At 34.4% G+C, this 22,961-nt stretch overlaps 1 protein-coding gene across 5 annotated transcripts; it reads right to left on the minus strand.

Annotated features, from left to right (window-relative positions):
• Nucleotides 1-486: 486 nt before the first annotated feature.
• On the minus strand, nucleotides 487-21,042 carry LOC120774780 (sodium-dependent nutrient amino acid transporter 1-like). 5 transcript variants are annotated; one of them, XM_040104554.1, is made up of 12 exons: nucleotides 20,920-21,042; nucleotides 20,662-20,861; nucleotides 11,582-11,789; nucleotides 11,438-11,527; nucleotides 11,134-11,368; nucleotides 10,722-10,992; nucleotides 8,724-8,827; nucleotides 5,564-5,930; nucleotides 5,396-5,495; nucleotides 3,650-3,826; nucleotides 842-936; nucleotides 487-769 (listed from the first exon to the last, which is right to left on the minus strand). In XM_040104554.1, the coding sequence occupies exons 2-12, from the start codon at nucleotides 20,692-20,694 to the stop codon at nucleotides 596-598; spliced, it is 1,854 nt and encodes a 617-aa protein (XP_039960488.1). In that variant the 5' UTR covers nucleotides 20,695-20,861; nucleotides 20,920-21,042; the 3' UTR covers nucleotides 487-595. The 5 variants fall into 5 exon arrangements, with proteins under 5 accessions (XP_039960488.1, XP_039960487.1, XP_039960489.1 ...); XM_040104553.1 differs by having other exon boundaries at nucleotides 20,662-21,042; XM_040104555.1 differs by lacking the exons at nucleotides 20,662-20,861; nucleotides 20,920-21,042 and adding an exon at nucleotides 20,470-20,499.
• Nucleotides 21,043-22,961: the final 1,919 nt, after the last annotated feature.

Raw genomic sequence — 22,961 nt, forward strand, 5'->3', positions numbered from 1 at the left:
AGTAGTCTAATGGTGTTAAATCTCAACACTATCACAATTTCTTGAAATAATCGCAATCGGACATAAATAGTTATCATCGATTAATACCGCTCTCCATTGACAGCAACGGTGTCACTAGCTTCATTTCGAAAGAAGTGTGGACCGATGATTCCACCAGACCAAAAGCTACACCAAAGTGTCAATTTAAATGAATGTAATGATTATTCATGAATAATTTTTTGGATCCATTTTCGAAATCGGCCAGGTGTTGGGTTAAGACAGTCCCCATTCTTGAGAACGTCTTGAAATCAGCAAATATGTAAATTTATTTGTAGTATGTTCTTTTATGTTGTTCAACAAATGAACGTTCATACAGTTAATAAAAAAGAGAAGTATTAAGTGAATTGTTTTTGTTATATTATTATTCTATTATGCCTTTTTAAAATGAATCTGCTTGCCTGCTAGTCCGACCTGTGCCCAAAGTGAGGGAGGACGGGGAGATAAATATCCATTTTAGACACTGTTAATTTAATATGTTTATTTACTATACTCCGATTTGTAAAAACTAAACATCAAAGTATCGTTATACAGATATTGTGTCATATTAACTTGTTTACTATGATGACTTTATTAAATTGAAAATCTTTTGGCATAACTGTTTTATTTTTCCTTCGTTATTTCGGTTTGCACTCTCTTGTGCACATTTTGCTTTGTATGCAATCCAATCCTGTCTATTTTTTTCTTTAGAAGGACCCCATTTAGGACTTGATCTGATAGATGAACGAATTGACTAGAATTTTAAAATATAAAGTTTGTTCATTATATGTTTTAATAATACATATGATTGTGCTCGAAAACTTACATTCCATATTCCTTCATTCCTATGAGTAGAAATACTCCATATAGCCCAGAGAGGAAATTGAGCCATTCCAATCGTAAATAGAATCCATCCTGAAACTAAAATATAACAAAAAACTCTATAACCAAAGTATTGTACTGGGTTCATGTTAAGGGTAAAAGTTTAAGATATACTCATACTATAGGTATACTACAATATATTGGGTAATCTTTTCGTATTATGTCAATAAATTTCGTTGCAGTCGTATATCTCCAGTGCTACAAATCACATTGTGTAAAATCATATAGTATTGGAAAGGTGAGATTTTAAGCTTAATTCAACCAAATTAAATTAAATTCGGGTTAAAAGTAAAAAAAAAGTTACAGCTGCTCAAAAATTAGTGAAAGTAATGAAGAAATTCCCTATATTTTGAAACTTTTGTATAAAAACGGGGAGAATGCCACGCAAGCCACCAATGAAATTTGTGAAGTTTACGGAGACGATGCTACACTAGTTCGTGTAGCACACCAATGGGTCGCTCACTTCCGTTCTGGAAATTTCGATATGAAAGATGCACCTCGCTTGGGACGACCTGCCGTTGAAAAAGTCGATGAAATTATGGAAAATATTGACTAGGACCGACACATAAGCAGCCATGACATCGCTAAGGAACTTAACATTCATCATCAAACGGTTTTGAATCATAAAAAAATAGGATGGTTACAAAAAGAATCTCGATGTTTGGGTACCACATGAATTGTCTGTGAAAAATTTAATAGACCGAATTAGCATCTGTGATTCTTTGCTGAAACGAAATAAAATCGAACCATTTCTGAAGCGAATGGTAACAAAAGATAAAAAGTGTATCAAATACGACAATAATATGGAAAACAGATCATGGTACAAGCGTGGGGAAGCTCAACAAATGGTCGCAAAGTCAGAATTGACGCCTCGAAAGGTTGTGCTAATCCTTTCCTGGGATTGGAAAGGAATCATCCACTATGAGCTGCTTCAGTCTGGTAGAACGATTGATTCTACATTTTACAACAAGTGATGAGATTAAAGCAAGCAATCGAAAAATATGGGCAGAACAACAGAAAAGGCTTTGCCTTCCATCAGGACAACTCTAGACCACACACATATTTGATGACTTTGCAAAAATTGGGAGAGTTTGGCTGGGAAGTTTTGATGCATCCACTATATAGCCCTGACGTTGCACCATCGGACTACCATTTGTTCCGATCAATGCAGAACTCCCTTAATGGAGTAATGTTGGCTTCAAGAGAAGCCTGTGAAAATTACTTGTCGCAGTTTTGCGCCAAGAAACCAAAAAATGGCAAAAAGTGGTCGGCCAAAATGGTCACATATTCGAAATTGTAATTAATATCTGAAATGAAACCAAAACAAACCCGAAAATTGCTAAAACTAAAATTAAGCCGTTCGTACAATGAGTACTGCAAATATGTCACGTCTGTATTATGACTAAGATCAAAAGTGGAAGCCGCGGCGTCATGGTTTGATGTACCATGGTTGTTCAAATATCTTTGAACATGCTTATCGTAGATAATGTTGAGGCAGTACAAAACGTACTTAACATACAATACATAAACAATCGTTTTTATGTGTGTACATGCATTACTCATTCAATTAACAATTATGAATACAACTAGCATTGTTAGCTAAATGTATGTATGTATGTAAAAATAAATTCATATACCTGTAGTATCATCACACACATACGCACATGCATTGAGTTGTACAATTAAAAACAACCCCATGTCGTGTGTCACTATATATACACAAACATACATATGTATATACATACATTTGATTAAATATGTAGATTTAAAAAATATATAAAAAGTAAAGAAAATCAAAATAAAAATCAGAATGAAAAATATTTTCATTTGATATTAAATAGTCTTTTTTATCTCGCACTAGCGGTAAGGTGGGAAAGGTACGTGCAGCGCAACACAATTTTTTTGCTCTGGTTATATAATATTATGTAATGTTCTTAAAAAGAACTGTTTTAAAATACAAAAAATTAATAAAAAATTTAAAAAAGGCGGAAAGTAATTTAGAAAAATTAAGCATTACAGTTTCTCTAAAAAAAAACAAAAGACTTCTGGCCATAAACTACTAAAAAAAAAAGTAAACATTTTTATAATTTTTTATTTTAATTTTATTTATTTATTTTTATTAATATGTATATGTATTTTTTTTTTTTTTTGAGAAACTGTAATTATTAATTTTTCTAAATTTTACACATATGAACGCCAAACCCTTTGAGGGTTTTACTATACTGACCTAGCACCATCACCCTGACTTGGAATTTCTCACCCCCCAGATTAGCTGTTGTACTGTGTAGTTGTCAATGGAAAAAATAATGAATTTTCTTGGTATTTTTCTGAAAATTATAATTATATATTATATTTATTCTTTTTAAGTTTGCACATGTTCTTATGTATGAAATTTTTTTCACAGTTTCTGTGAATTTTCAACATTTCCATCAACCTGCAAAATGAGTATAGAAAATTTCACGACCTTTAATTAAGTAGCTTAAGCATGATGATCGGACGACAGAAAGGATTTTAATTTTTAAGCGTGTACATATTATTAGAAAAAGATTTCAAATACTCTAAACACGTGTGTATTAACACACATGTATTTTTATGTATGAATTATTTTGACATTCACATAATTGAGATAAAAACTATTCTATCTTTATGTTGGATTAAACTGGAGATGTTTGTATATATTTTACTAAAGTCGGTTCAGTATGTTAGGAGTGAATTAGGTTATTTAGAAATATGAAATATGAATTAGCCTTACCATTTGCAGCGTCTGGATACAGCTTAGCACTATAAGTCAAAGGCTCGATGGATGACAGCGAGTATACAAAAATTACGATCATTGACAATGGAGTAAGAACTGCCCAACACACCCGCCAGTAAAAAGACACCTCACGCTTCGTCATGAATTGAACATCATCACAAAAATTGTTTATCCCTAAAAAAAAGTATTGCAATTCGTAAAGCCATAATGAAATAGTGTATTCACTACACACTTAAGATAAGTATGTGGTTTTATGTTAAATACATACATATGTGGAAGCATATGTATTTTGTTTCTTTTAATATCTAATCATAGCAATAATAAACAAGTAAGAAAGACCTAAGTTCGGGTGAATTTGAACATTTTTTACTCTAGCAAGGATCAGAGCCGTAGAAAAACACCCAATATATTAAATTTAATAAGTTGAGGTACCTATGTTTATTTTAGTACCTATGGCTTGGATAAGAACCAAAATATAGTTAAGAGACTAAATCTACGACCTATAATATACATATGTTAATAAGAAATCAAATATGATTGCAATCCTTTCACCGCTTCATCGAATAATGAATTAATTTTTTAGCAACATTTTTATGCTGCTGCAACATGTACATACATAGCTACGAGTAAAAGAGTTCACTTAATAGTTGTTTGTAGAGTTTTGCTTGGAAAGTAATAAGACTGAATCGTTTTAAAAAAATTTATTGAACCAATCGTTACAGTTCTTTAAAAACTTTCAAAATAGGCTCCTTCTGTGTCGATGCATTGGAAGGCGTCACGGAAGGCATTCTAATTTCACACATGTTCAAATTTTCTTGGCACACTTCCCCTCGCCGCACTGGTCATCTGTGAGCACTTTTGGGACCATCTTCGCGCACACCTTGCGCATGTTCAAGTGCTCCATCACAATGTCATGAACCCATTGTCGGTGTCTGTCGAAGTCGCAGGCAAACCATTATTGAAAATAAACGTCATTCTGACTTGAAGAGTAGAAGAGGTAACTACGCATATATCTCACATATTGACCGATATTTTCTGTCAAAAGTCAACTATAGGTACTGTGGTCCACATATTCGGTACTTAGGCGCTTGACAGTTTTTCAACGATTTGGACAATTTTTGGTCATAAAGCATACTTTGAAGGCACTATTCGTGCAAAGTTTTATCCCAATGTATTCATTCATACTTAACAGAATCAAAAATTCAGATATTAGTTATATGGGGCCTAAAGCAAGTTTTCACCAAGCTTATATATTTGCCGATATACATACTTATGTGGTATAAAGTAAAGCGGAAGTTCGAAAATAATTGTATTAGGCATATGGGTGCTAAGCAAAGTATTGACTTTTGTTATACAGACACACTATTATCAGAAGAAAAAAGCGGGCGAGGCTACAATGTGCGCAAGAGGAGTTGAAAATATTTGTCATGCTCCCACTTTTTAAAGATTTCGATTCGTTGTAAAATTACAGTTCTATGGCTTAATTGGCAGCTTCGTTATGACAAGTTCCAGGTTCCCGATTAATGGTAATTTTATCTAAAGCAGTGAGGTGCCAAGCCCAACGTCCACATTTAACTCATCCTATCCATCCTAAAATTTGCACATGTCTTTCCTCTTGACTACTTTTTCAACTTTCTGTAAATCAAAATTGCATTTTTCTCGTTTGTGATAGTTATATACAATATACTGCTCATCTTAATGGATTACTCTCATATCTGTATATCTAGACTTTGGCAAGCTTACCATATATCCATGAAATACTGATCGTTTCTAAAATCGCTAGGCCAAAAATAACAAAAGTTCCTCCATAAAAGTCCACTAAATTTAATATCCATTGCCCTCCCTGAAAGCGAAAAATAATTTAAATATATATTAATATTACATAAATATCTAGTGGTGAATATTCACTACCGGTGTAACGTATACTATGCTCGCGAGAAATCCACATACACATGTCACCAGTGCTACTTTCCAGTATCGAAGTGATTTAAATTGATCGCATATTATTGTGACAATTGTACAGTGTAGCGCCACAATGGATCCAACCCCCAATACGAACAGCATGAAAAAGAAAAGTATGGCGAAAATCTGTGGAACTGCTTGAAATTTTGCAATGGCATCCGGATATGAAATGAAGGCAAGACCAGTACCACTTTTGACGACCTCTTTGATGTCTGTAATTTGAAGGTTATGAGCCAAATTTCCAAGAATGCCAAAAATAGATACACCAGCCAGTAAGCTTGTAAAGGTATCTAATGTTGTAACTATCATAGCATCCCTGAAAATATAATTCATTATATATGTAGGTATTTATATCTTCATCATATAACTGTACGTATATCCCCTATATGTATACTCACAATCATAATAAATATAGTTTAAACAAGTATGTAAGGGCTAAGTTCGGGTGTAACCTAACATTTCATTGGATTTTCCAATTTACTTCATACCGCATGTATCGTCCAATATGTATGCTATCTTAACAAGAGTAAGTGGGAATTTTTCTCTAATAATGGTGCATCGGTTTCTCCTAAAACGATTGAAATTGGATGAAAATCTGCTCCCAAATAACTAATATAAGAATTTTTAAACATCCGGTTGACTTTACACCATATACTATATTGGTGATGGTATGTTTGGCAGTAAAATGAATCAGTCAATTTAATTATAATCTAATCAGAGAATGATCCCAAGTTGTTGAAATATGTATATTCTCTAGCAGGGTGAAAGGATTCGTAGAAGACGTTGTGAACGCTTACTCCGACACGGAGGTAAAAGAAAATGTGTTGTAAAGAGATGCTTACTGCCATTATTTTCGTTAATTACAGTTTAAAAAGATCTTTCGTATCAGACGCGATCTTTATGTCGTGATGTCGCGTTATGTCACAAGAAGCTACAAAGAAGGAAGAATACAAACATCAGCCATAACTTACGTGTTTGCATTTTTCTGGTATACTGCTATAAAGCATATCTGTCAAGAACAGAAGGGGTCTCACTATCTGTCCACACTGAAACAAAAACAGTCTTAATAAGTAAGGAAGGCCTAAGTTCGGATGTAGCGTAACATTTTATACTCTTGCAACTTGCAAGGATAACAGCCGACTAAATACATACCTTCAGATGGAAAATGTAGCGAAAGGGTTCAATAATTGTTCGACGAAATTGTGAATGGATTACAATCAAAGCGAAAATTATACTAAATCATCCTCGATTTTATCTATTTCAGCCAATACCACATACCATTAACATACCACAGTATATTTAAATGCTCTCTCGGTTTCATTAAGGTACCTCACATACCATCACCTATCTACAAGTTTATTGAGTAAAGTCAACAGACGTCACTTGCGATGGCTCAAATCAAAGACATTATTCTTGCAAAGCTTTATTCCGCTAATGTTATGTTATGTTAATTGATGCTTTGTCAGATGGAATTTCAAATTGCTTATTTTTTTTTTTTGTTTAGAATATATATACTAATATGTATATATTAAATCTATTAAGGGACAGGGCCACGCGCTTTTTTTTAAATTTTCAATACGCAGGTGCCCTTCTTTATTGTGATTCGTTGTGCCAAATTTGAGTTCTTTATCTTAATTTGCTGCTTAGTTGTGGCACTTAAGAGGATTTTCTTTAATGGCGTTTCGTGGGTGTAGTTGTGGTTCGATTGCGCCATCTACAATACCAAACTTCATTAGATGTCAAGGAACATATCTACTAAAGTTCAACAAGATATCTCAATTTTAAAGTTACAGCTGGCACGGACGGACCGGACAGACAGACAGTCACCCGGATTTCAGCTCGTCACGTCATCCTGATTATTTATACAAGGTGTGTTCCAAAGTAAACAGGACTTTTTGAATCTAGCGCCCCTGGTTAGAGTCTGGTACCTTTATGATTTCATGACATTTCATTGATTGGAAGTGGAGTTTTTGCGTTTTAAGTGTCAGTATGTTTGTGTTATCGGTGCGAAAATGAACTTCGAACAAAGAGCCAACCTTAAATTTTTTTTTTGAAGTTGGTAAAACTTTTAGCGAAACGTTTCAATTGATTAAACAAGTTCATGGCGATGATTGCATATCCCATAGCAAAGTGCACGAGTGGTTTCAACGTTTTCAAAGTGGTCGTGAGGACATAATGACGATCAACATGTGAATTCCATCGAAACTGTGTGTGAATTCATCAAAAATCAGCCGAAATCATCATTGAAATTCATGGAATTGGAATTGAACATCTCCAAAACATTGATTTATCACATTTTGACCGAACATTTGGGCTTATAAAAGGTGTGTGCACGGTTTGTTCCGCACAAATTGAATGACGACCAAAAATTGCTCAGACTCCAACATTCGAAGGATGATTATTTGACCAAAAATCACATTTTAACCATTAACCACTCCACGTATTCACCTGATATGGCTCTTCCTTTTCGGAAAAATGCTTTTGCCCATGAAAGGAAAGCGTTATGCAGACTTGGAGTTCATTCAAAAGGCTTACACCGGCATACTGACGACTATACCGGCCAACGAACTAAAACACTCGTTCGATATGCTTTTGGACCGTGCAAAAAGCTATGTATTAAAGCAGAAGGAGACTATTTTGAATAAAATAAATTGATTTTGCCGAAAAAACCATTTGTTCTGTTTTTTTTATAAGTAGTTTAATGCCAAAAATATGTGAAATTAATAAATGAGTTACCCGAGTCCACATATAGTACTATGTACATATAATTATCTCGGTTTCTCTAACAAACCGTATTCCAAATATAGCGGTCAGTGTTGAGTTATATACATAAATATAAAATAGCTTAGATTCTGGATCCTCTGGTTGACGTTTTACACCTTAAGGTATTTACCTAATATTTAGTCCTGGCAAGTTGCAAAAGTATAAAATATTGTAAGCGAACTTAACCTTTCCCTACTTTTTCAGACTACCTCTTCGTTTAATGCACTTTAAAAGTATGGTTTTTACCATACTCTTGATTATTTTGTTACAGTTCCATTGGTTGTCTGTGTCACCAAAAAAAGTTGCAAGTATAATTATAAATTTAAGTTGCTACTTTCTAGCTTACCTGTAAATGCAGTGATCGAAATGATTATAAGAAGAAAACATAACTATGGGACCAAGTCCAACTGCCAGAGAGAAAAAGCATTGTACCACAGCCTCCTTCCACACCTGTAAAATATATTTATATGAAACTTATAATATACGTAATTATTAAAATATTTCTGCAACTTCTATATAAAACGAGTCAATTAAAATTATCATCATTAAATACAACAATTACTCTTATTACTGTTTAATTGCCTACTTTTGTAAACTTTACCCAAGAGGTAAGTAATTTCTGTAAAATTCAGACTACTGCGTGAACGGATGCAATAAACATCGTCCGCCTCCACAAAATAGTAACTATGTATTTCAGATGGGATTTTGATTTTTCATAAGAGATTAGATACATTGTAGTAACAAATTAGCTACAAAATAGTATAACGTAAGCGACATAAAATGAAATAACTTTATTCTCCTGAACGAATATAGTAGGTAAACGATGGTATGTGTATGTATATTTGTCCAACCCAATTTCTGTCGTAAGAAAAATGCGACATTAATTGTCCTAATAACATAATATAGTTTAAAGAAGTAAAGATGTGCCAATTTTGGGCATAGCCGAACATTTCATACTCTTGCAACTTGCCATGATTAAAGCCGGGGTAATACTCTCATGTACTTTGGCTTGTTAGTTATATGGAGTCTAGGCGAGTTTTCACCCTCAATTCACGATCAATTAAGATAACTCACATATTGGCCGATATATGTGGTATACAGTCCAACAGAAAAAATCTTTATATTAGGCATATGGGGTATAACAGAAGTATTGACCCGATTTAAACCATTTTTGATAATCAGAGATACTATAGTAATATTTTCGGTAAAAAGAAAACTAAAGACTCTGGGGTCCACATATTCGGTACCCACGTGCTTGAAAAGTTTTGCTTCCATTTATACTATTTTTGGTCATAAGGTGGTATACTTCAAAGGCATTATTTCAAATATTTACTCCGTTATATTAATTACTTATAATTGTGTTGTATGGAAGTAGACGTGGTTGTATTCTGATTTCACTCATTTTCACACTGTAATACGGTTATGTCATCCTACATTATACATCCTATATCGGCCAATATGTGATTTATCTTAATAAAATAGATAAACATGTTTTTGTATAACGGTGTAACTTTGTGTCTCGAATGGATAACATTTTCGAACACCCGGCTTACTTTACTCCATATATTTGGTGATTGTACGTGAGGAACCTTGATGAAACCTTGGGGGATTTTATTAGCTTGTGGTCTTTTAATTACATGTAATATTGGAAAAATATAGACAAAAATTGGATCAATACTGTCTCCTATATACCTAATATAAAATCTTCAAACTTTCGTCAAAATTAACTGAACATATGAAATTGAATATATTATAGTTTAATGCCAAAAATATGTAAAATTATTATTATTTATGTATATATAAATTTGCTTGGATTCCAATGCTCTGGTTGACGTCTTGCTTCTTAAGGTATTTCTCTAGCTTTCATCCTTGCAAATTGCAAGAGTATAAAATGTTCAGTTACATCTGTTTATCCTTTTTTATAAGAATCTTTAAAAGCTGGATTTTTAGCCTTTTAAACCATATTTATTATTTAGCTTTACGCTTTCTTTTCACTTTCTCTTTCTTTAAGAATGTGTGTTGAATAAATTTGTTATTCAAATGAGAACATGGAAAGTTGTTGCTTTTAGCTGGGTTTTAAGGTTTTTTATACTCTCGCAACATGATGCACAGAACATAATATCTTGATGAAACTTGGTATACGTATTCATTATACTTATATATATAGATACATGTATAGTATATATTACAATATATGCATTTGATATTCAAATTAATGGTATGCCCTTTCAGGGAATTAATTTTTTTCCAACGTACTGATTCCTATCCTAATTTCCTAATTTTATTGAACCGTTTTATAAATGTGATCGTGCATTATGCACAGCATAGAATATAAATAGCATACCTTTGGATTAAGTAGTTCATGCCAATTTGGTTCTAGGAAAAACATTATTCCTTTTGCCGCTCCCTCCAGTGTAACTGCACGCACTAGTAATGCCACGAGTATTACGTAAGGAAACAGAGCCAAAAAATAAGCCGCTTTGCCGGAACTTTTTACGCCTCTCATGATAACCAAGAAAATTACAATCCACGAGACAAAAAGTGTTAAAGTTAATTTCCATTCTGGCATTCCTAGTCCATCCTCAATGTTTTCCTTTTCTTTTATAACCTCTTTTCTGTAGTTTGTAAAGAAACATAATAAATAAAACATGTACATATATACATTTAATGTAATGGTTGTATATATTCCTATATGTTGTTGATTAATTAAAAAGTATTAAACAATATATAATTGGGGCGCTTGTTTCAAAACTTACAAAAAGTAGAGCTCAGAACTGCTTTGTAGATGCATTGCGGGGTTTTCAATACTGCTTTCTCTCCCATCTCCAATTGGATTTGAATTGATACAATTGTTACCCCATTCGGATCTACAATATGTCCACGGAAGCACCGATTGACATGAAACTATCAGGTAATATAATGTCAATGCCAGAAGAGATGAGTAGTAAGTGATAATGCAAATTGTAGCGAACGCTTGACCATACCCTATGCCTACAAATAAAATAACCTAATTATATAAAATCAGTGTGAAAGTTGTTATTGGTATAAATATGTACATACCTACGAAAGAGGGGCAAATGCTCCAAATCTTCACCGAACCTTTACTTGAGAACTGACCCAAAATCATTTCGAGATAATACATTGGCTTTCCTTAAAAGAAAATACCATTTTAGCAGTTATTATATTATTTTTATGGAAGCTTACCTATTATGAAGAGAACGATAATATATGGAATCAAAAACGCTCCTCCACCATTTTCGTAAGCTGTAAAAGGAAATCGCCATACATTCCCAAGTCCAACAGACATTGATATGCATGACATGAGAAATTCTAACCCGTTTGACCAATTGGGACGTTCAATTGAGTCTTTCCCTTGAAATTGTTTACTTTCTTTATCATTTTTTCTGCGCATCTATAAATGAAGAATATTAATTTTAATATTTGATTATTTAAGGTGTGTCTAAAATGTTTACATCAATTTTTATACTCATGCAACATGTTGCTGCAGAGTATAATAGTTTTGTTCACTTAACGGTTGTTTGTTATATACAATATAATATATATACATAAATGATCAGGATGAGGAGGCGAACTGAATTCCGAGTGACTGTGTGTCTGTCCTTCCGTCTGCCCGTTCGCCCGTTGAAGCGATAACATGATTAAAAATGTATCTATCTTTATGAAGATTTGTACATGTGTTCCTTGGCAAAAAAGTAAGGACGAGTTCGTAGATGAGGGCACAAAACCCCTTCAAACGAAAACCTATAAAATGCATAACGAAGCACTAAAGAAGATATAACACCGGAATTTGGTTCAGGGGATTGCAATAATAAGGGTTGAGAATTATTAAAAATTAGGGCTGGACTTCTAATATGTTTATTTTACTATTCAAGCTACCATATATCACTCAAATTTGCTCAGCTTAAATTATTTCGATATTGTTTCGATAAAGTGAAAATAAGTGAAATCGGACGATATCCACGCCCACTCCCCATATAATGTTTTTTTTTTAAATTTAAGTATAATGTTACTGATGTTATTATTTTATTCTAACAAACCTTAGCCGTATATAGCGGCCAGCGTGTGAGTTATCTAATATAGTACTTTACAAAATTCTCGAGTCACGGTGTTTGCTGCAAAACTCCTCTGAAACTCGCTGCATTGATTTTGATGTGCTTATTGGGTAGATCTGAGAATCGGCCAGCATGCATTTTTCATACCTTTAAATTTGAATAGTGTTCACCTCAATTTTTTAAGACAAATTTTAATTTTTTATGATTCAGCATTTTATTTATACTAACTGCGATTTGCACATTTTGATTTGGTTCATAGACAAAATACGTCGTGAGGAAGTTCCAGTCTACTGATGAGTTACTAACAAAATGATTCATGGCCCATGCGGAGATCTGAATCGTTCATCCCTTTCTTGGTAGACAGAATATTTAGAAAGCGTTTCCCTAAAAATGTTCCCAACAATACGGTCACACATGTTGACGGATATACAATACAGGTATATCCTCGAAAAGGAAATACCAATAATGACGGTCAATCATACATTAAAAATATCAATAACTCAGATATTGGTTATACAGGTTATTGACATAACCTACAAAACGACGCTATCCATAATTAATTTGTATATTGCGTTCAACAGGTATAAACGTGTAAACATGGAGTTCACTAACGACGAAATTCGCGCTATTTTAAAGTTTTCCTTCGTTAAAGGCAAATCCAAGAATGCCACGTACTCAATTTTGTCGAGATCGATTGGTCGGGTCCCGAGATATGGGATTTCACCTAAAAGTCAAATTGTCAAATTTTCTCTGGGCAAGACGAAATATCTCCTACCACCAAGCAAACAGTTGTCGTACTCGCGATTAGGCTCCCATGTCACTGTTGAGTCATAACTTCGACCTCGCCTTCGCCTATCTTGGAACCAACATTAACAGCATCAACAACGTCAACCTCGGAATCCAACGCAGAATACCATATTTAGGCATTATTCGCGCACATTTTTATCCGGTTAAATTCATTGCTTCTTGACTTGTACACAGGAAAGATGGAAAAGTCAAATGAAATTTAAAATTGGTTGTAGTTTAACAATGGAATGTCACTCACCGAATTTGGTTGAAATCGGTAGCGTGGATCCTCAGATATGTATGTGTTTTCACCTAAAAGTGGGCGGTGCTACGCCCATTGACCAATTTTGACCACGGCTCCAATAAAACCCTATCACACCATCGCGATGGTAAATGATTAAAATATATGTACATTAAATTTATTAGGGGATGGGGCCACTTCTGCATTTTAAAATTTTTTGTCCACGGGTGCCACTTGCTAATGCGATCCCCCATGTAAAATTATAGTTATGGAACTTTATAGGTTTTCGATTAATGGCGCTTTACGGGCATGGCAGCCCATCTATGAACTCATATTTTTTTGTCTCAAGATTCATCAAGATATCTCAATTGTTATTCAAGTGGAAATAAACATTTACTTGAAACAGGAAGATTATTATATTAAATATAGTAATCTGTATACAGTTTAAGATCATGATGGAAAAATGTGAAATAGACCTTCTAATATCAAATGCTACTAAATTGAAAAAAAAATACATTATGAAACGCAGAGTATCGTTGCTTTTTCCGCTGTTTCCTCATTTTCCCAGTTACAAAATTTGTCTATGTCAGAGGACGAAGTCACAACACTTTTACCTACCTACTGCATTTAAAATTTCTTACTGAGTTTTCTTCCTTACCGACGCTTTGTGGCGCTGATTTCACCAAAGTGCCAAGAAACGTGTAATATATACGAAATTGTAACAGGCTTTAATCGATGTGGATTACTTCAAAGTGTTACAAATGACTTTTGGAGAGTAAAAACATTGTTCTCTGTGCAACATGAGATTATCAAGTTTAACGAGTACTCATATGGGCAAACATACAAATATTCAAATGTAAATATTTCAATTTAAGAGTAAAAGCAAGAATATATATAATATAATGTAAATAATTAAAAATTCACACAGGTAATGTTAATACCGGTTTTTAATAACTCAACTTAAAAGTTGTATTATACTCTTGCAACATATTGCTACAGAGTACAATAGTTTTGTTCACCTAACTGTTGAATGTATCACCTAAAACTAAGCGAGATAGATATATATAGGGTTATATATACATATATATATATAAATGATGAGGATGAAGAGCGGAGTTGAAATCGGGGTGACTGTCTGTCTGTCCGACCGTGAAAACTATAACTTGAGTAAAATTGAAGATCTTGATAAGACTTGCTACGCATGTTCCTTGGAAAAAAAGTAGGACTGAGTTCGTAGATAGGCGTAACGGGTAGTGGTCTCGTCCACAAAACGCCATTAATCGAAAACGTATAAAGTAGCATCGCTAAATACTATAATAAGATATAGAACTCTAATTTGGCGAAGGGGATCGCAGTAGCAAGGTGCACCTGTGGGCTACAAATTTTAAAAAGTGTACGTGGCCCCGCCCTCTAATAGGTTTAATATGTATATCTCCTAGACCATTAAAGCTACAATCGCCAAATTCACTCAAGACAAATCCATTTAGCACCCCTACCGATACTGTAAATTTTTTTGTAATCGGGAAATAACCCCGTTAACTCTCCATATAGCGGTACTGTTGAGAACTACTAAAAGCGCAATAAATCCATATTTAAACACGCTAGAGATCTATAATTGACTTTTATCCGAAAATATCGGTCAATCTATTCATTCAGAGAAAATCCTATCCCGATAATAAAAACTCAGTGTATTAAAAATGTGCTAAATCGGTCTTATCTGAGCCCCCATATACGTAATATAAAGACTTTCGAACTTCCGGGTGACTTTATACCGCATATATCGGCCAATTTGTGAGTTATCTCAATGAAAATGATTGAGTGAGTCTGTTTTTATACCCTGAACAGGGTATATTAAGTTTGTCACGAAGTTTGTAACACCCAGAAGGAATCGTCGGAGACCCTATAAAGTATATATATAAATTATCAGTATGTCGAGCTGAGTCGATTTAGCCATGTCCGTCTGTCTGTCCATCTGTCCGTCTGTCCGTCTGTCTGTATATATACGAACTAGTCTCTCAGTTTTTAAGATATCGTTTTGAAATTTTGCAAACGTCATTTTCTCTTCAAGAAGCTGCTCATTTGTGGGAACGACCGATATCGGGCCACTATAACATATAACTGCCATACAAACTGAACGATCGGAATCAAATGCATGTATGGAAAACTTTCACATTTGACAAGATATATTCACGAAATTTGGTATATGTTATTTCCTAAGGCCACAAGGTAATTTCCAAAGAAATTGTTCAGATCGGTTAACTATAGCATATAGCTGCCATACAAACTGAACGATCGGAATCAAGTTCTTGTATGGACAACTTTCACATTTGACAAAATTTATTAACGAAATTAGGTATATGTTATTTCCTAAGGCAACAATGTAATCTCCGAAGAAATTGAACAAATGTGTTAACTATAGCATATGGCTGCCATACAAACTGAACGATCGGAAACAAGTTCTTGTATGGACAACTTTCACATTTGACAAGATATATTAACGAAATTTGGTATAGATTGTCTTCAAAGACAACAATGTAATCTCCGAAGAAATTGTTAAGATCGGTTGACTATAGCATATAACTGCCATACAAACCCCGAATGATCGTAATCAAGGGCTTGTATGGAAAACTTTCACATTTGACAAGATATATTCACGAAATTTGGTATAGATTGTCTTCTAAGGCAACAATGTAATCTCCGAATAAATTGTTCAGATCGGTGAACTATAGCATATAGCTGTCATACAAACCGAACGATCGGAATCAAGGGCTTGTATGGAAAACTTTTGCTTAAAATAGATAAAATTGGGCGAAAAATTGTCCTACTAGCCCCTATGTAACTAAAATCAAATTTTTATTTAGTATGTAGCATGTGGTCTGTGTTACTGACAAATATAGATAAAATCGGTTCAATACTAACCCCTCCCATATTTTCCGAAAGGAATTTTTCGGACTTTGATTCTTGCAAGAGTATAAAATGTTCGGTTACACCCGATCTTAGCTCTTCCTTACCTATTTTAAATTTAGATTAATGTGAACCTGCTGAAACTATTCTATAGAATGTGGTGCCAGATATTACAGCTTTGTAAAATAAATTTCGCTGGTAAAAACATGAAGTAAATTTTACTATTGTGTAACCAGAATGTCATATATGTTCATATGTGGGTTAAACATGGGTTGTATGTACCATAAGTATAAGTATAACAAACAGAGGTTGCACATAAAATTTACTTTATAAAACTGCATTAAAGAATTATACCAATGCACATTGTAACTTGAGTAAAAAACTTTTTACAAGTGTTCCTTGGCATCATAAGAGCATCAGTATTGTAGATTGGTAGAAACGGATAACTTCTTCGTTCAGAAAAACATACAATATAAAATGCCATGTCTAAGCCACAAATTAAGATACAAAACTGTAATTGGTACATCACAATATTGCAGGGCAACAATGGTTTAAAGTTTTTTAAAGTATGGGAGATTGTTGTAAAGCTCCGACATCATCTCTTATTATCGTAGTATTGAGTCAAGCAAACTCGTTGGAATTTTTGTTATAGAAAAAATCGCCTGAAAAGCTTTTCGCGTCGTAAGCGAACAGGTGCCAAACACACATCAGTTAACATATGGAGATCAAAATACAAAGTGCCACAAAATCGAATCAATACGTCCCTTAGCTCTCATATACCTAATATAAATATTTCCAAACTTCTATTTAATTTTATACTGCATCTATCGATCAATATGTAAAATAATCCTAATGAAATTCAAAAATAATCTCTTTCTAATAACAGTAAATCCTCTCGCCTAAAATGAATGAAATTCGATCTAGACTTCTCCTAGTCCCCATACACCTAATATACGGATTTTCAATCATCCGCTTGATTTTACACCTTCTATATTGGTCAATCTGGTATAAGAAAATATATAAGAATTTCAAACTTCACGTTGGCTTTATACCATATATGGTATGAAGGTCAATATGTAAGATACATATGGAAATTCTTCCCGCAATATTTGATGTACTTGTAGTCAGATTAATTTTTCGTGAATGGCTCTCCGCAAAGAATTATTTTTACCACTTGTCACTCTATAAAACAACAAGAACAAATACATAATTAAACTAAAAAGATATTTGAAACACCGTTTTTTTACTACTGTGATAAAATTGAAAGGTGAATTTTTTCCATTTCATCGCCTTCAATACCCCTCCCGCTGCAATACACTTATGCCAACGCGTCTTCCAGTCATCATAGCACGTGAGCATCAGAGCCTTCTTCGATCCAGCTTTTATATCCTCAATTGAGTCATAACGGTGTCATTGGAGCCAACATTTTAGATTTGAAACCACATATCTTGGGACCTGCGAAATCATTATAGTATGTAATATATGGGAGTTGGGGTAGTATCGACCGATTTTATCTTTAAACTATCATAACCAATACTAAAAAATGTTCCTAGGTTTCATTATGGTAGCTCACATACAATAACCAATTATATGGAGTAATGAAATTCTTCGAAAATTCTAATAATAGTTATTTGGGGGCTAGATCAATATTATATTTTATATTTTAGGAACAAAGACGCACTGTTATGAGTAAAACACGCTCTGTAACTTTCATTGAAATATCTCACATATTGGCCGATACATGCAGTATAAAGTCACAAGGAAGTTTTGATACACAAAGTTACTATTACAATAAACTTATTAGAGGGTGGGCCCACAACCACTTTTTCAAAATTTTTTGCCTACTGATGGTACTTGCTACTGCGATCACATGTGCCAAATTAGAGTTTTATATCTTAATTAAGTGCTTAGTTAAAGCACTTTATAAGCTTCCGGTTAATAGTGTTTTGTGGGCGAACTTGTATTTTTTTTTTACTAAGGAACGCGTATACCAAGTTACATCAAGATATCTCACTTTTTACTCAAATTACAGCTTGCATGGACGGACGGACGGACAGACAGACTGTCACCCGGATTTCAACTTTTCTCATCATCCTGTGTGTGTGTGCATATGTATAACTCTATACCTATGTACCTTGATTAGTTTTAGGTGATACATACAACCGTTATGTGAATAAAAATATTATACTTTGTGGAAACATTTTGCAAGAGTATAAAAAAGAGTTTCACTGCCAGAAATCTATTTTCAGAGGGCCTTCGAAAGATTTATTTAAAACAGATTAAACTCTCTAAATGTATATCTATGTATGTATGATTTTGATATTACTCAGCTATACTTTAGAGCATACATATACGGCATAAGATTTGTTAGAATAATGAAAATCATTATATGTAATATATAGGAGTTTGTGTAATTTCTGGATGAATTTTACATACTTTCGGCATTAGATAGAATATCCAAAATTATGTGTCCGTTCAATTTTGCTAAGATATATTACATATTGACATAGTTCAGCGAATTAAAAGACAGTGGCTACGCTGGCTAGGTCATGTTGTCCGGAGATGAGACGAAAACAATCCAGGTCAAAAACCTTGGTCTCACGCTAGACTCCACTTTGCGGTGGAAGCAACACGTGGACCTGACCTTGGTCAAAGCAACAAAGGCATTAATGGTGTGCAATCGGCTGGCGGGTAAGTCCTGGGGCTGTAAGCCAAGGATTGTTAGGTGGTTGTACACCATGATAGTGCGTCCGATAATCACGTACGGGGCGGTAGCCTGGGCCTCAGTAGCGTCGCAGACCTCGGTAGGAATTAAATTATCGAAGCTGCAGCGGCTAGCCTGTGTCTGCATGACGGGCGCAATGCGCACCTGCCCAACGGCAGCTATGGAGGCCCTTCTTGAACTCACACCGCTGCACTTGGTTATCGGCCAAGTAGCCAAGAGCACGCTTCTGCAAATAACGTCAGAAGGGTTTGGCAAAGGAAAGGTAATATCGTCCCAGAGGATGGAAAAGATTAGCGGTAATATACCAATCGCCCTCCTCCCGAAGGACAGCACTACCAAAACGGTTAACTTCACTAAGAAGTTTAAGGTCACCCTCGGAAGCAAGGATGAGTGGAACAACTCCACCCTGGAACTGCTTCTGAGAAACAGCACTTTGAGGTGGTACACCGACGGCTCAAAAATGTCGGAGGGAATTGGTGCAGGGATCGCGGGTCTACGCACCAAGCTCTCTATACCTATGGGGGAGTTTCCGAGCATTTTCCAAGCGGAAGTCTTTGCCATAAGTCGGTGCATAGATATAAACCTCCATCGCAACTATCGCAATGAGCGGATAGCCATACTTAGCGATAGTCAAGCGGCACTAAAAGCGATCTCCTCCTACGAGATCAAGTCGCTGCTAGTGCAGGAGTGCAGAGAAAGGCTGAACAGCCTTGCGGAAAGAAACCAGGTGCACCTAATTTGGGTGCCAGGTCACAAAGGAATAGCCGGTAACGAACTGGCAGACGAGCTCGCTCGCTCCGCAGCCTCCACCAAAATGGTAGGTCCTGAACCCTTTACAGGGGTGGGTCCCCATACTATAAAGGAGCTACTTCGCAAAGAAGAGAGAGTGTGCAGAGAGAAGTATTGGCAACAAACTCATGGCATGCGGCATGCCAGGTTGCTAATGGGAGGGTACAACATGAGTAGGTTCAAAGTTGTAATCAACCTCCCCAGGAATAAGCTTAGGCTCTTGGTCGCATTTTATACTGGCCACTGCAAGTTAAATAGGCATTTATATAACATGGGCCTATCTTCTTGCACTGACTGCCGGTTCTGCGACATGGAGCCTGAAACACCGGAACACCTGCTGATCGACTGCACAGCAGTCTGCAGACGCAGGATTAAGGCCCTCGGATCCATGTTTCCGGACAGGAATTGCATCGACTCATTAGCACCCAGTAAAATTTTGGAATTCATCGACGTGCTGGGGCTAAGTGAGTCCATGTGATCTAGGAGAGGGCACAATAGACCAAAGGTCGCGGTGCATTCCTCATAAATAAATCTAATCTAGTTAGTGATTGCAAAATTTTATATAATTACTTACTATTTGCACATACATACATAGATGTGTTTACTTATAAAGTCGGTAAACTTTCAATGAAAATTATGCGTCTTAATACACAACATATACAACATGTGTATATATAATCAGTAACACGTTTGCTTTGGGAAAACAATAAAATAAACGGTGCTTTTTAGAATTCCGGGAACTTATTAATTATACTTTTTTACTTACCTCAATACTGAGAACACCATTTTCCGTACTCATTATGTCTTGATTTGCTTAGTATTAATTTATAATAATTTCATTAGATTTTTTAAAAGTACGTATTATACGTTATTTTCAACTTTCTCTGCATATACACAAACACACATTAAAATTTTCAAATGTATTAGGTGCTCCTAAAATCCGTAATCAATAAACATAAAGTCGGCCTTTAAAAATTTATAAAAAATATTAACAAATTTTACATTGAATTAAAGTATTTCTCACTTAGAGTTGTGGATTTGTTGGCGTTCAGAACGGAACTGTTTAAAAGCCTTCTCTTACAATTGTCTTCAAAGCACTGTTTAATTTTGCAACAAGCAAGAGCGTCAATCTTTCGGCTAACACACCAATATTGCCGTGATAATGAAAAAATAATAATAAGAAAACTCCCAGACATAAAAACAAATATTACCTGTGTTTCAATATCTTACAAAAATTTCATGCGCTTAACAATCATATAAACGAACAAATTAAATATGATTTTTTATATGGAAAAGAAGAAAAAACGTTAACTTCGGCTGCACCGAAGCTAATATACCCTTCACAGGTGCATTCCTTTAAGTAACTATGTGTTCAGTTTGTATGGCAGCTATATGCTATAATTAACCGATCTGAACAAATTTTTCGGAGATTATATTATTACCTTAAACAGTAATCCATGCCAAATTTTGTGAAGATACCACGTCAAATGCGATAGTTTTCAATACAAGCCCTTGATTCCTATCGTTCGGTTTGTATGGCAGCTATATGCTATAGTGAGCCGATCTGAACAATTTCTTCGGAGATTGCTTTGTTGCCTTAGTAAATAATCGATACCAAATGAAAAATCGTGAATATATCTTGTCAAATGGGAAAGTTTTCCTTGCAAGAACTTGATTCAGATCGTTCAGTTTGTATGGCAGCTATATGTTATAGTGGTCCGATATCGACAAATGAGCAGCTTCTTGAAGAGGAAATTACGTTTGCAAAATTTCAAAACGTTACCTTAAAAACTGAGGGACTAGTTCGTATATATACAGACGGACAGAAGGACATGGCGAAATCGACTCAGCTCAACATACTGATCATTTATATACTATATATAATTTATAGGGTCTCCGACGCTCCCTTCTGGGTATTACAAATATCGCGACAAACTTAATATACCCTGTTCAGGGTATAAATATGGAAGACGTAAATCAATAAATGTATAAATAAATGCATATGTATGTATGTAAGAACATATGAATAAATAAAGTACCTTAGGTATATAGCATTTACTTATGAATATACGTATGTATGTAGATGAAAGTAATATTTATGAAAGTAAAAAACGGGTTTGTTCTGATGGTACAGATATCAATTGTTCTTATATTGTATGTATATTTAAGTTCACATTGTGAATCATTTCAACATACATATCTTAGACAGCTGTGTGTTTTGTTATGTTTATTACTTATAAACATTAGTCTGACGAGATGAGTTTCTTCCTTGATTTTTGTTAGTCCTTTGGCTTGAGGATATAAGCTGAGATACCCCAAAGGTAAATCAATAAATCCGTTAACCTTACAAAGTGAATTTCGTCAAGAAACTTATGTTGTAACTCTGTAACGAGCAAAATGGATACGGCTTATTATACAATGGACGAACTGATTTGAAATCAAATATTAAAAAGATATATTGTATTAAAATATTTAATAACTCGAGGATATCTAATATTCTTTACTCTGTTTTGATTACAACAGCGCTTTGACTTTACCTGAGAAACAAAGTTTATTGCAAATATTGATAACATAATTCTCAGTAAAGGCATTATGATAATTATGCTGAAAACGAATTTTAAAATCGTATATAGAAGTTTTTTTTACAAAATTTAACATACAACAATTTTAATTCTTACAAATGCCGAAAGTATCTAATGACGGCTATAGTTCGAATGAAAAGACAAAAAAATCATATCAATAAAATATGAAAGGACTAATCTACAACATTAAACTACTAAACTACGACTGTGATGTTAGCGGAGAGTTGTAGTCAAGGTAGATCCCTTAGTAAACCAATCGTAAATTTTCCTTCAGATTTGTTTAGTAGTGTTTATTAGTTAGTAATTTGAAAATAAGTAAATAAAACTAATTTCTGAAGTAACCGAACACTTTATACTCTTGAAATAGTCAAAGATGAAAGAAGATTTATATATACATACATATATACCTTTTCCCGTAGTTCTTAGGTGGAACATAGGGCCTCAATAAACAAATTATAATTAATTTTATTTACAGCTATAAATT

The sequence above is a fragment of the Bactrocera tryoni genome, chromosome 4 (assembly GCF_016617805.1).
Source record: "Bactrocera tryoni isolate S06 chromosome 4, CSIRO_BtryS06_freeze2, whole genome shotgun sequence".
Taxonomy (NCBI): domain Eukaryota; kingdom Metazoa; phylum Arthropoda; class Insecta; order Diptera; family Tephritidae; genus Bactrocera; species Bactrocera tryoni.

What these genes read in the sequence shown, in the direction of transcription:
- LOC120774780 (XM_040104554.1), bottom strand. Translation starts at nt 20,694, where the DNA reads ATGAGTACGGAAAATGGTGTTCTCAGTATTGAG. An exon ending in ATGAACTACTTAATCCAAAG is followed by an intron (nt 8,828 to 10,721) that starts GTATGCTATTTA and finishes TATATTTTACAG; the next exon opens with GTGTGGAAGGAGGCTGTGGT. An exon ending in GGAATGAAGGAATATGGAAT is followed by an intron (nt 770 to 841) that starts GTAAGTTTTCGA and finishes TTAAAATTCTAG; the next exon opens with TCAATTCGTTCATCTATCAG.